Here is a 15,531-nt window from a genome sequence, read left to right as displayed (position 1 = left end):
AGACCTCGAGATGACTAAAGGAATCTCGTCCGTATTCAATAGAAAGTTCGGCCGCCTGGACGAGTTAAGGAATCAACAACCTAAAATTGGAAGAGTATTGCGATTGGAAGATGGTCCTCGATCTTTGCTGTATATAGTGACCAGGAAGTCTTATACGGACACGCCAAGCTACGAGAACATATGGCGTGCTCTAACTAATTTGAAGAAAATGGTCTGTAATTATGACATCAAAGATTTGGCTTTACCAAAAATTGGCCATGCAGTAGAAAATCTGGATTGGAAGATTGTGAGAAGCATGCTGGAAGTGATCTTCAGAGAAACTGGCGTACGGATTACTGTGTGTTGCATGAACCCGAAGATGTCATACCCTTCAAAGACAGTAGACTGTTACTTCTTTTCTAGGGGTGTATGCAGAGCTGGAGAATCCTGTAGATTCCGCCATCCTGGGCCATCTAGAGTTGCTGATCGGGACGCTCAGATCTTAAGAGGGGAGCAGTGTAACAAAATAATTATTGACCTACCCTCGTATACCAGCTCCCGTCTCCGCACAGACAGAACACTATCGATGTTTCGAGATACGCCGATGCAGCGCCGATGACGTGCAAGCGGTCACATGGACATAGCTGGAGATATATAGATATTTCTGGAATATCTGTATCGCATATATAAATAGGACATATTTGTAAATAGAGTTAGTCTTAAGCTAAAGTTTGTAAAGTAAACTTGTATAAAGAAAAAAATAAAGTCGTATATAAATTACGAACCGCTAGTTTTATTGTAATTAGAAGTAATTACAGTAAATAACCGCTACAATATTTTTGTGCAAAATACTGCATATTTATGTGCATATTTCACAGGTTCTTATTTGCATGTTTGTCTAAGTCTACTTATAAGCGGCGTCCTCATTGAGTTGACATTGTCGATCGACTCTGTCTATCGACACTGTCGACCGACAAATCGAAAAAGCTTCGATGTCCACACCAGGTAGGCAGAATATTTGTCGACAGTCGAAACTAAAATGCGTGACGAAGATGACGCCATTACTGTTTGTACCGAATTTGTTATTATCACAACTAAAAAACGTAAATCATCGCGTAAAAGAAGATTTTGGGTTCGACCAAGTCTTCAAACTAGAAATCGCTATAGCGGTAGTAATCTGATGGAAGATTTGAAAAAGGATGATATCGATATATTGAACCTTGAATTCAGATGTAACGGAGGTTTCAGAAATTTTTTTCGAAATGTCGGAATGTGAATTTGAATATTTGTTGCAAAAAATCGGGCCAAAAATTTGTAAGCAAGACACCAATTGTAGACCTGGTCTTATTTTTGTCACCTAAAAATCTTAAACTTTCATAAGCAAACCATTTACTTTTGTACACATCCTCCGTGCCACTGTCAGATTTATTGCCATCCTTTGTTTTTTTTTTATTTCTCTTGCTAACTGGTTTTGAAGATTTTTTATTTTTTGTTCTACCACCTGCTTTTCTATATTAAATTCACTGGCAATTTCCATCAAAGCATCGTGTCTCATGTTTCGGTCTTTATAATATTTGCTTCTAGTGTTCCATAGATTTGTTTTTAATTTGTAAGCTTCCATAAATGCAATCACTTTTTCTTTTTCCCACTCCATTTTGCCGACAAGTACAAAACACGAGACTTTAGATGAGGAGACTACGCCGCACGCTGAATTATTTTTACTGTATTTTTAAATGTCGAAGGTCGAATGCACGTCCACACTTCGGATTCGACTCGACTACCCTTTGATTTTACCGACAGAGCATGGAAAACCAGTCGACACATCGATCGACAAAGTCGATTGCCGCGTACACACTCAGTCGAGAGTGTCGATAAACACAGTCGATCGACAACGTCGACTCAATGAGGACGCCGCTTAAAGCACTATTGTTTGTTTTTTAACCAAGAGGAGCGATTCAAATTTACCGCGTGGTAATACTTGTTTTTAATTGGTCCAACCGCAGGCAAGTTTACTCCACTGTTATTAATTTTTGACACTATAACGACATTTATGAAATTTTGTCACTTGTCATTTTATAGGTTAATTAAGTATATCGGCGATTTTTTGTGTCTTCTGCATTATTCCTTTAATTTTTAGATTTTTAGTCTACTTTTATATAAAAACAGTTGTTTTTAAAACTCTTTAGCGATATGTTAGTATAATATAACATGTATGGATTATCATCGAAAGCTGATATGATCAACGAAAAAAGAAGATGGATTTGGTGACTTTTCTAGTAACTTTCTTGGGTGTGAATCTGTCTTTTTAGTTTACTCCTCTTGGATCGCTCCGAGCGTTAACAAAGTGTCAAAGCAAAATCGACCGACCTGCTCATGGTGGCGGTTTTTTGAAATTTTATAAGGACGCTTTGTGTATGTTTAAATGAGACATTTAAAAAAATGTCGTGTCACGCTAGTGATATTATGTATTAATATAAACAGAAAATAAAAACGCACTATAAATTCTTCACTTTCCAATATTGATTATCAGTTTGATTTTGTATGCATAACCTCACTATCGCAGTTTATGTCAATAAATATTTATTAACGAAAAAGAAAATATTTTGTTGCACTATAAATTACAGTATAAATTAATAACTAATGAATTCTAACAATTGTATTCGGTTATTATCACTACAAAATAAAATATTCAAGTTTAACAAAATAATCCCATAAGACTCAATGTTAAAACGTCCTTACAAAATCTGACAGCGTATCACGTGACTACGTAGAGGGGAGATGCACGGAGCCAATAGTGCTTTAAAATTTTTAAGGCATTGCAGTTAAAATTGAAATGTCAAAATTTGAAAACAAACGTCAAAATATTTTTTATATTTCATTTATTAACATTAATATTAACAGTACAACTTGCGCAATTTGAACAAGGTTTTTTAAAATTGAATTTAAACTGTATTATTGCATTTTTAACACGTTCGTAGAAAAAAAATTATTATTAACATTTGTTAGAACATACAACAATAAAAGTAGATGTTATTCTATAGTTGTTTGATTTACGTATTGACAGTATAGACAGTTTTCATGTAATGTCAAGAAAAATATAAAAAATAAAAATGGAATGTCAGTCAAGTTCAAGTAAAAGTTTTTGTAGGTATTGTCCTGTAATTGAGAATGAATAAATTATAATTATTGTTGATTTATAAGACGTTTGTAGAAAAAATATCTTATGATATACGTGTTAAAATTACATTTTTAAGGCACTCATGTGAATTGCAGAATTCGCTTCGCTCATTCTGCAAACCTTCACATGTGTGCCTTAAAATTGTATTTTTAACACTTATATCATAAATAACAAACTATTAAACAATATTTTTTTTTGTTTAAAATTAACGTAAAAAAATAGTAAAATAAATACGGCGCTACAGAATTCTTCCCACTTTCCGAATCTGTTTTTATTTTTAAGATTAAGTGACTCACAAAACAGCTATTTTGTTTAAATTATTTAAAATATCTCAAATTTCTGGTAAAATTTATCTCTGTCGATCCGGCACAAGTTGTACTTGTCGATATCTAGCCGACAGGTAGATATCGACAACGACATACACCCTCTCGTTTCGGGGTAGAGTCTTAAATATTTTGAAAAGGCTTATTCAGACTTTTGACAAACCAGTCTGTTCATAGTTTTTACAATGGGAAGTACCTATTATTTAATTAAATTGTTTGTTTGAATAGAAATATTTTCTGTTGATTTTTGGCATTTTCCCTCTAAATTTTTATACTGTTTTTATAACAATACTATGGTTCAGTTTTACTTATTTAATAATAATTGTAGATAGTAGCCAGTACATTTTTTATGCAGAACATGCATGTTTCGACTATAATTTACATTTATGAAAGTCCGTTATTCTAAGTAACCATAATCCCATCGAACAGAAGAATGACAACAAGTTTATCGTTATACTGTCACTCCACGGGGTATCCCGCTTCATTAATCGCCTCCAGTAGCATTTTTGACCTGAGGTTTCAACAGATTTGGTTTACGTGCAAAAAGAAATTTTTGAAATAGGGATAACCAACTCAGATTTACAGTTACGATTATAAAGGCTGGGCCTTAATTTTTATTTTTTGAGGAAACATATGACTTTAAAAAAAATTAAAATAAAGTTTTTTTTAATGGTGCATACTACCCATACCTTTAAGGAACGCAATATTTTCCGGGACACCAGTATAAAACTGATAACTGCGGCGTTCTTAAACAAGCATTTAAACAGCACTACATAGAACATTCACAATGTTCAATAAAAAACAATTTTATTAATAAATATTTTATTAAATGCATATAAAATAATAACAATTATCAATAAAAAATCTTAACATCGTTCCTGATTTATCTGATCAGCCTTCAACAAGGCAGAATTTCCTAAAAATACGAAATCTATTCTTGAATTCTAGCTAATACAGCGGCTCTCCTATCTGTATTCTGAAACAGAGCTCTTATGAGTGTCTTTAGCTCCAGCGGCTTAAACTGCAGCGCCAATGGACCTTTACCGTCCGCCCAACGGTCACTGATGTCCATTAAACTTGCTCCCAAAACAAAATTGAGCTCATTGAGTTTATACCACGAGGATACATATATACTTATTTCTTTGCTGTCGGTGAATAACTTTGGACCTCTACTGAGTATGATTTTTATGAGTTCCACCAACTGCTCTCCTAAATTAGTCGATATGTCTTCAAAGCTGACTATAGGTGTGATAATATTCGTACAAAGAGAGTTAAGTACAATACCTAAAGTTTCATTATATATCTGGTACGATAGAACTTTGTGCCACACAGTTTTCAACAGTTCTTGTTGTCTAATGCACTGCCTGACACATTTTTCTGTAACTGGCTGTAATTCTCCGGCTAAAGCAACTTCTTCTAGTCCACTATCTTTCATTATTTCGTTTATTTGTTTCATCTGTCCTTTAACGTAATTATTAAATATTTCAGAGCCCACTTGTCTCAACTGGCACACCTCTAGCTCGAAACCCGTACTGGAAATGTTAAGAGTAGAAGGGAGCCTGAATAAGTATGTCCCGTTCCATTCTATCAGCTTGTGAGCTATGTAAAAGCAATTATTGTGGAATAGTGCCACTTGTTGAGGTATAGTCTTCAACAACTTATTGTGGTATTCGGGCACCAATTTTGTGTAGTTCCTAAAAATATTCTGTATCGTTACCAAAATCCTGCCTGCATTCACATCACTGCCTTTAATAGATTGTTGCAAGATTTTTTCACAAAAATTCAGCAATTCTATCACATTTTTTGATATGCAACATTGCAAAAATTGTCCAACTCCACAATCCAATGGATTATCTGGATCGTAAGGCTCTCCAACTTCTATCATATCATGCAAATCTTTTTTCATAATTTGCTCTGACTGCACACAATACTCACTACATTTCTTGTTAATGAACAGTATATCAATGTTATTTGCATATTCTATTAAAGGAGTAGCATCTTCGGAAAATAGTTTAGAGTGTTTCAAGGCTTTTTCCAATTTTTCAGTCTCCTCAATTACTACTTTGTAGTTTTTTAAGCCTTCAACTGTAGAAGGTATAGTATCCTGTAGACAATGCTTTATTAGTAGCTCTGATAAATTATCTCGGATATCCAGACCAATATATTTCAATGTAGTTAGTTCATTATCTGGAGTTGTTAATGGAAAACTAAAATGCTGCTCTAGAAAACTCAAAAGAGTCTTTATATTGGAAAAAACTACACCATACTCTGATTTCTTGTCAGCTTCTTTAATAACTAATTCTACTAATGAATACTTTTCATTTTGGTCTATTTTAATATCTACAATGTTATCAACTATAGGAACAAAAAAGTTGTTCCACAAAAACCTATTGAACTCACTCAATTTGGAATTGTATTTAAGGGTATCAGTCTCATTATAAAACATAGCCAGTAAAGCTTGTTCTAAAGTACTAATATTTGATGAAATTTTAATACTAGCTGTACTGTCTTTACGTTGTGTGATTACATTTTCTTTAAATATGTTTTCAACTTCATGAGCTAGCCCTATTGATTTTTCCTTGACATAGAATTTTAATTCATCAATAACTTCCACTAGTTCATCTTCAGGTATGTCTGCCAGGGTTTTTTCTAAACCAGTAATGATTTGCTTGCATCTTAGGTACTCTTTGCAGTCTAGTTGAGTGGTAAACTCAACTATTTTCTCATTGACCTGGGACATTCTCAACAGTACCTGCAAAGTAAAAGCATACAGTTATTAAAGCAATAAAGCAGTTCTTATGGTATTCTCCAACTAAGAAGAACCAGTGTATCCAAAATGTCGCCAATCAACAACTTCACTGCAATATTATAAAATACTGATACACTGGGCTAATTAGCTGAATACAAAGAAAAGTTATTTACCAGCAAATTTATTGCTGGAATCGATTCTTATGATTCTATATATTAATAATATAGGTATGCAAAGTCCGCAGATAATGTGCTACTTTTTTTTATAAACAAAATGGCGCCCCAAAATCGTGTTTTTTCAATTATTGCTCTATAACTCCAAAGATTTTAACTTTACACCAAAAACACTCAAATAAAAATTCACCGTAATTAAATTCTGCTTAGAGACATGTTTTCCCGATTTACTTCGACGAAAATTTTCTTCGGAAAATGCGGGTTTTTCCAACAAAATCTTTAATTTTTAACTAAAATTTTAGGTAATTATCTATCAATAATTAAATAACTTGGTGACATGAAAGCCCTTTTAGTATAGATCATATTTCCAGAAGTCGATGAAAATTTAAGGAACAATTTAGCAACAATTAAATTGTTAATTAAAATTTACGGTCGCTATAATAACCATAATAATTCCCATACATAAGAATAACTATGATTTTTGTATAAAAAGACACTATACCTATCTAATGTACCGCGTGTCCCAATAAGAATGACTCTCGGCCATATCTCAGGAACCGTTTATAGTACAGCTTCGAGAAAAAAATTATAAGAAAAGATGCGTCGGGAAAAGCCTGGAAATTATTTTCATAATTGTAGGTCCACCGCTAGAGGGCTTAATTAAATATCAAAAATTTAAAAATCAAAATTTTACAAAATTCGACTAATAAAAGGGCACTGGAAATCCGATCATCGTATTCTTCATAAAATTCTGCGCGTATTTAATTTCACGAGTTTACATCTACCTTGGCAAGTAAGAGGTGGGGGTGAGTGGGAGCCTTGTTATGAAAAAAAAATGGCTGTAAGTCAGGTTCTGTTAAATCGAATTTTGCAAACTTAGTCTTGTTGAAAACAGCGCTTTCTCGTCAATGTAAGAGTTATAATCTCGAAACAGCCTATTAAGTAATATGCCAGCTAGGAGGCGTTATTTAATTTTTTTCAGAAATCTAGTTTTCTTTGGAAAATACTAAATACAAGTATGCAATTTTAATCCTGTAGCTATTACAAAATTGGACCAAATTAGCAACAGTCAGGTTCTGCTAAATCGAATTTTGCAAACTTAGTCTTGTTGAAAACAGCGCTTTCTCATCAATGTAAGAGTTATAATCTCGAAACAGCCTATTAAGTAATATGCCAGCTAGGAGGCGTTATTTATTTTTTTTTTCAGAAATTAGTTTTCTTTGGAAAATATTAAATACAAGTATGCATTTTTAATCCTGTAGGTATTACAAAATTGGACCAAATTAGCAACAGAATAGCGACAACAGCATGTCTATACCTTTTTTCGATCTCGAGATATCTTAAGAAACGTGAAACCTGGAAAAAAATATGTAGTTTTATTTTCTTATAAACAAATTAATTTATTCTCACACAACAAAAGCAACTTTGACATTTAAAAATACGTTAGTTAGCTGGCCCAACTCGAGTTATTAGGGAATAAAAAAAATGAAGAAAATTGCTCCATGAAAAGCCGAGAAAATGGATTTTCTTGACGTATACCGATTTTGAACTTTAAAATTCCATTTTCTCCAACCTAATTTTTGATTGGAATTTTGGTATTTTTGACATTTTTCACTCGTAATACCGATAGTTTATATTATTATAATATATGTTCTGAGTCTTTTAAATACATGAAAATTTGTGTGAATAAAGAGGACCGAAATAAAAAGGTGATGGTTCAAAAATTACCATCCTATTCTTTATATCTTCGCCGTATATGCCGGTCAACTTTGACCGGTTGTATCTGAGGAACCACTCATCGGAATTGAACGTTTTTTTTTTATAAGAAGCTTTCTGCCGCGTTCTTTCCAATATCGTTTTCATAATTTAATTTAATATAATAGTTGCCGAGATATTCTATTTGTTTATAAGCCAAAAAATTGTTTATAATTTTAAAATATTCCGGAGGACGCTTAAATAGTCCAATTTCAATTCTGTAAAGTACATTAGATAGGTATAGTGCCTTTTTATACAAAAATCATAGTTATTCTTATGTATCATAATTATTATGGTTATTATATTGACCGTAAATTAAGCAACAATTTAATTGTTGCTCAATTGTTCCTTTAATTTTCATCGGCTTCTGGAAATATGATCTATACTAAAAGGGCTTTTATGTTGTAACGGTGCGAAAATCACTAATGTTTTCGAATCCCTAATATTATCGCTTCACCCTGTATACTCAGTCCGTTAAAATCATGTTTGTGTTTCAGTGTATTACGTAATTCGTTTCTCACAATATTAGATTGATCTTGAGTTCTCATGGATATTCATATCTCTTTTATCTGAGGGACCTCGATATGTTTTGTACCGCAAAAAGAATCGGACTCGTAAATCTTTCACTAATGTGTTTTTGACGACTGTGAAACTGGGAAATGTTTATCTTATAGAGATAAAGTGGTTCAGAGTTTTATCAACAAGTCCAAGTGTCTTTTTTCCTGAGTCAGCTGTTACGATGGGAAAAAGGTTGTATGAACTATTAAAATCCGTTTTGTTTATTCTCTTGTTGATTGGTCATTACATTTCCTATTGGTCAAGATTTTGATTGAGTAAGTGTCTTAAGTCTATGGTTGGTTGTTGAGGATTATTGATGGAAGATCAAATGATTTTGGAAGGGGCGTTTGGTTTCTGAAAGATTGAGTTTGGGAGATCGAAAAAGTCAGTCAAGTTAGAGCCGTTAAGAAGTCAAGTTTTTGAAGTTGAAGAGTCAAGTTGGAGCTTTAAGGAGTTCAAGTTGAGTTAGCCTCGGCGGTAGCCGCCAAAGGCGGTTACCGAAGAAATTTAAGTAGTGAAGTTCTTGTTCAGTCTTAGTTAAATTTGATTGTTTTGTGTTATAGTGTTCCATTATGGTCTAAGCAAGTCATAGCGTAGACCACCGTGTTTTCGCTGGTTTTAGGCGAACGCGACTTCTTATACCAACGCCGGTATATAATCTTTTCGGATGCAGGCAGAAGTTAGAAGTTTTTTTTGTGTTAGTAGTTTCTATCATGATAGTTAAAGTTTAATATACTAAGTTTTTTTTTAATATTTTGTTCGAGCAGTGCCGATTTGTTTTAACAAATAAATGCTGAATTTTTCAATAAACTATGGAAATAACCACTGATGTACTGTTCATGTATCTATTCCTTTGTAAAGTGACATTTAGTGAAGTGTAACTGTGCCTTGGACTTTTGAAAACCAACCAGGAGAAGATACAGGACTAGTACAAAGTATTATTTTTTTTTGTAAACTTTTAATTCTTTTTGGTAAACATGATCTGTTACTTTTGTAATACCGCAAGAGATCGCAGTTCCTTTTAATTTCATTTTATTTAGTTTCAATAAATATTGTTTGATTCATTGCAAAATACAATTTTATTATTGTCTTTTCCCTTTCTCTTGTTTCGTAAGTACAACAAAGAATTATCTGAGTAGAGACATAGATAAGGTAAGTCACGCCATATTTGCTTTCATTTAAAAAGTATTTTATATATTTTGTATTGACTATGATTTTGTTAATTTTTTGTTTGAGCTATCTTTTCTTTGATGTTTCTATTTTAGTATATGTTTGGTTCCCATAAGAAACCAATGGCGCCCAATATTTTATTTCCCCTTATTTGATTCCTATTTGATTTTTCTATTTTTTTTATTTCTAAGCTAATAAGAGGATATATTAATAACACCACGTTAAGAACCACCCCCATATATCTTCCGTACTGAGCAACCGAGGACATGTTCTTCAAATTGTGTAACACGTTAACACCCCCTTACATGACATATCGACATCTTGTCAAATTATATTTTCCATTATTCCTACAGGGTGAATTTCGTCGTTACAATGTCACCAAGTTATTTAATTATTGATAAATAATTACTTACCTAAAATTTTAGTTGAAAATTAAATTTTTTTTTTGGAAAACCCCGCATTTTCCGAAGAAAATTTTCGTCGAAGTAAATTAGGAAACACATGTCTCTAAGCAGAATTTAATTACGGTAAATTTTTATTTGAGTGTTTTTGGTGTAAAGTTAAAATCTTTGGAGTTATAGAGCAATAATTGAAAAAAAAACACGATTTTTGGGCGCCATGTTGTTTATAAAAAAAGTAGCACACTCTCTGCGGACTTTGCATACCTATATTATTAATATATAGAATCATAAGATTTGATTCCAGCAATAAAATTGCTGGTAAATAACTTTTCTCAAAAATGGCCTATTCTCCGATAATCTGCCCAGACTATGAAGTTAAACAGAACTAAATCTTTTGTTAAATACTAAAGTGATATTTATTAAACAGCAATAACTTTGACAGTTTATTAAATGAAGAATTATACAGAACACCAGTTGAGCTAATAGATACAATTAGCTTAACTAGTAAAAGCACCTCAAATAGTAAAAAGAGGTAAACCAGTTGGACCAAACGATATTCCTGGGCAGGCCCAGGCCCGGCCCTAGGGATTTTGCCGCTCTGGGTAGCCGCCTGGTTCGCCTACCCTTGGTGCCGGCCCTGTTCCTCGGGAAGTGTAAACCGTCTTTAGAAGAGACAGGAACAAGTTGCTAACAGATTTATGTAATAGAATTATGGAAGTGGGAGACATGCCTGACAATGGGAGCAGTATATTAGTACCTATTTATAAAAACAAGGAGATATAAAGAAGGCACAAACAATATTCGCGGTGTGCAAGTACTTGGAAGAGAATTGAGAAACGATCGTGCGCGAATAGCGGAGAAATATTGCAACTATCTTAAATAATTCATATTGTCAATTGAAGTTGTCAAATTGACGTACATTTCATATTCATATCTACTGTCATTGAAGAAGAAAAATTATATGTTGCTCCACAATATTGATATGATATGCAATTATTATATAAAGGTAAATTTAATTAATTGTATTTTGCTTGCAGTACTGCATTCTAATAACTAATTTTATTTACTACATACAATTGTTTAAGTTTTAATAACATAACCTGAATCTTATGTTTTCTTCTTATTATTTTTTTGGACTATGGCCTTGGCAATTATCCAGTAACCAGGACTAATATAATTGGCCAATATAATTAAAAGTGCGAATAAAGTTGCAGAGCGTAGAAATAGGTGTCGCTTTGCCGAACTTGCACAGTCCCAATAGCAAGCACAATCAATATAGTATATTGTACAGGGCAATACAACTACTTAGTCACACCATGAAAATATGGGAGAAAGTAATTGATAAACAGATATAATATATCATATTATATATCATATTATGAAGAAACTGAAATGTCTGATAATTAGGTTGGTTTTATTCAAGCCAGATCAACAACAGATGCAGTTTTCATTATAAGGCAGCTGATAGATCTGATAAAATTCCTGGAGACAAAGACTGTGAGAGACAAATGTGATAGAGAATGATAAATTTCATGTGAAAGTAAGATTGATTGCATCAGAGCTCAGTGCTTAATAGTTTTTATTTATTCCCATTAGTGTTGGATCAGATAAAAGGAAAACTACTGGGTAACATTCTCTGGGACTGAATATATGCTGATGATGATGTAGTGTAGTAGTAAGTACTGAAAGGGATTTAGCAGGGTCGGGCTGTTTTAAAACAAGCTTTTTAAACAACGTTTTAAAACATGTTTAAAAACACTGGAAAAAAAAGTTGTGTTTTAAAACACTGTTTTAAAACATAGTTTTTTTTTCGTTATTGTTTATTTAAACAACATTGTTATAAGACATTTATGTTTGCTAATTTGCAAGATTGCAAATATAGATTATAGAGTAAGTAGGTGCAATAACAATATTAATGCGAAGTAAAAAGTAAAACTGAAAAAAAGTAACTGATTAAACTTTATTTGTATTCAGGTAGCAAGCATACTAGTACTGGTAGACAGTGCTGTAGTAACATTAACTAAACGAATACTCCTAATAAAGTTGAAAGAAAAAGAAAATTAAGAAATTAAGTAAATAATTATTGAATTACAACAGCATCTATTACACAGTCCTACTATTAGCTTCCTCTGGCTCCTCAAAATCAACATTCGTTAAAGTTAAAACACATTTTTCATGATGCTTTTTCATTCTTGCAACTAATATGGACAATTGCTTCTTGCATTTTTTACACTTAGCTTTAGACAGTGTCTTTTTACTGTCTCTCCCATCCTCAAAATTGATATTCACTTTAATCAAATTTAAATTTATAAAAAAATTGGATCTCTCCGCCTTCCTTGACTTGAAATATTTATAAACTTAATATAATTTACACTGTATACACTGCATACAATGTAAATGACTAAATATACCAATATGAAATTATATTATAATAAAGCAGAACTTAAAGATTCCGATCTATCCTGAAAAACTGAATAGCGAATGTGATTTATGGGCTATTCCACGAATATACGCCTGTCTTGGATTATTGCGACAACGAATATTTTAGTGTGCAACATAAGAAGTGCGAAAATAAATGGCTATAATATAATTGTTCCAATAAACAACAATGTATTTTGCAATTTACTTTCGTTCTTCATAATTTGCACAGTAAAATATGCGTTGTCGCGATAATCCAAGACAGGCGTATGTTCGTGGAATAGGATATACATAATATCACGTGGTATAAGGAAACGAAACAGTTAAACACTCGTTGCATGTGCGCGCAGGTCGCGTCTTCGCAGGAATCCCATAGGCTTGCCAGTTGAATTTTATGGGAATCCCCGTTAGAAATCCAGTGAAGTACATAATTATTTTAAAACGTTTTTTTTTTTGTTTTAAAACAGTGTTTTTTTTTGTTTTAAAACAGTGGTTTTTTAGATGAAAAAAAAACTGTTTTAAAACAAAAAACATTGTTTTTAAACAAAAAAAAAACATGTTTTTTGTTTTTTTTAAACCAATTTTTGTCCAACCCTGATTTAGAAAAAAAAAATCGGGAACAGTGGAGATAAGCTCTTGAGGAAAAAGGTTAAAACTTGTTGGTCAAAAACGGAACAGAATGACACAAATAAAATGATAATTTTGCAAAAACAATCAAAAAAATAAAAGGAATGGACATTTATCTGAGAGAAAAGGTTCAGAAGTCATCGCTAAATGATAATAAGCTAAACATAGACAATAAAATATATACTGTAGAAAGCTTAGGATGTCAGGATGTCAGAGAAAACAGACACAAAGCGAAACTGTGAATACTAAAACACCTCAAGGAAGCCCTAGAGGAAGAACCTACTGCAAGATCACCAGGAGGGGATGAAAATAAATCATAAAACATGGATATAATAACCAAGGCAACAAAAAATACTGGTGCAAAAGCAAAAAACTGATATTATATGTAAAAGTGGAACATAGAAAAAAACTACTTGTATTACTAAAACAATCCGGCAAACGAATATGGAAACTTATCCACTAAGAACAACCAGGGCTACAGTTAGTTTCCATTACCCAATCCACCGTACTAACTATGGTCTTAACAACTTCCTCACTGGAACTGCCGGACTAGCAAATCAGCAACTTAACATTGACCTTTTTCAAACTTATAGCAAGTTCCTGAGTCAGGTTTTAGTAAACATTAACTAAAACTTATTGTGCTGTAAAAATAATACTAATAATAATAAACTCAAAAGTGACTTGTCTGCTTATGTCCGCCGAGCACACTATAACGGCCGGTTTCACAAAGTAAAGTTAACTTGTGGTTAAGAGATAACCTCAAAATTACCCCAAAATATGCGTTTCAGTTTCATAATTGTTACCCTTCTGGGTATACCCATAAGGGTAACCCACTCCAACCTCTGGTTAAAAATTCTCTAAGTTAATCATACTTCGCCGTTGACCTCTAGTTATCTCTTAACCACAAGTTAACTTTACTTTGTGAAACCGGCCGTAATTAATATCCTTAGGTATGATTATTTGTGTAATTTGTATTGGTAACATATTTATATTGATAATTTGTATTTTTTGTTCTATTTATTGTATGTAATTTATATTTTAATCTATTATTTTTTTTCTGTAAATGGTTATAACCGTATATAAATAAAATAAAATACCTCCTATCTGTATTTTCAGAAACTTTACAAGAGACACAAACGAAGATTTCAACCAAAATAAACAAGTGATGCTGCACGTGTATGCTTGTCGGTAACAGAATGCAAGATAGGAGGTATTTCTTTCATTTGATAGGAGGTATTGTCACATCACCTACGATTTGTTTTTACAATTGGCGGTAAATTTAAATATATACTTAAATTAAAATAGGAGGTATTTACATTAAGTAGATCTAGAAATTAGCTATCCGTTGGCATAAAAATGTCATATTTCATAAAATTGGTAGATAGGAGGTACTTGCAGTAAACAGTCGATATGTTAATTCATAAATTGTAATAATTATTAAGCGTGTGATACACACGCGAGTAAGTACGCGAGCTTATGGCTCAACGAACTATTTCGCGCGTGTATCACAGCAAGTACGCGTACTTTAAGCCCGCCGTCGATCCAACAAGTTTGAAACCTTACTCGTAACCCGTACGTGTATCACTGCCACGAGCCGCGATCCTCAAGCCATCATGTTATTGCGTTTAAAGTTACACTTATATTTTCACTAATTAAGCAAATTGCCTAGAAATAATTCAATCGTTTATTGTTGAAAGGAGACAAGTTACATTTTATAAGTTTTGAGAAAACCGTAAAACACTATTTTAAGCTTTTTTGATTATTTGTTTTTGAGTAAACCTAATTATTTATAGGCTGTTTTATCCTCCTAATGAAAATATTACCCTCTTAACTATGATATTTTGTTTTTTACCCACACTTTTCGATTTCGCCTTTTTTTATTAAGTAGTATTAAAAATATATAATACGATAGGATACGATACAAAATATATCTATAATACGATAAAATTCCTAAATAGCACAAAGCATCTTCTCTCGACGACATCGCAATGAGTTATGAGTAAGTCTGCCGTGTATCACCGACGGCGAGCCGAGTAAGTCCGCGATCTTTAAACCCGCGTACTTAAAGTTTGCGTGTGTATCACACGATTTAAGGTCTAAATTTTGATATTATTTTGAATTCTTGCAGTTTTCGCATCTTCAACAGGATTCTCTTCTAATCTCTTCAAAAGCTTACAATCTTAATGAGTGGTATATATTT

General features: G+C 32.6%; 1 protein-coding gene across 2 annotated transcripts in view; it reads right to left on the bottom strand.

Annotated features, from left to right (window-relative positions):
• Positions 1-4,285: 4,285 nt before the first annotated feature.
• LOC126886939 (centromere/kinetochore protein zw10 homolog) overlaps positions 4,286-15,531 on the bottom strand; it is a 53,160-nt gene continuing 41,914 nt past the window's right edge. For both annotated transcript variants that reach the window (XM_050654100.1, XM_050654099.1), the window contains exon 2: positions 4,286-6,232. In XM_050654100.1, coding sequence (XP_050510057.1) covers positions 4,412-6,220 — 1,809 coding nt within the window. In that variant the 5' untranslated portion in view covers positions 6,221-6,232 and the 3' untranslated portion in view covers positions 4,286-4,411. The remainder of the gene's footprint in view (positions 6,233-15,531) is intronic.

This window comes from Diabrotica virgifera, chromosome 6 (assembly GCF_917563875.1).
Source record: "Diabrotica virgifera virgifera chromosome 6, PGI_DIABVI_V3a".
NCBI classification, from domain to species: Eukaryota; Metazoa; Arthropoda; class Insecta; order Coleoptera; family Chrysomelidae; genus Diabrotica; species Diabrotica virgifera.
The sequence above is the reverse complement of the archived record's forward strand: the minus strand, read 5'-3'. Positions and strand labels throughout refer to the sequence as shown.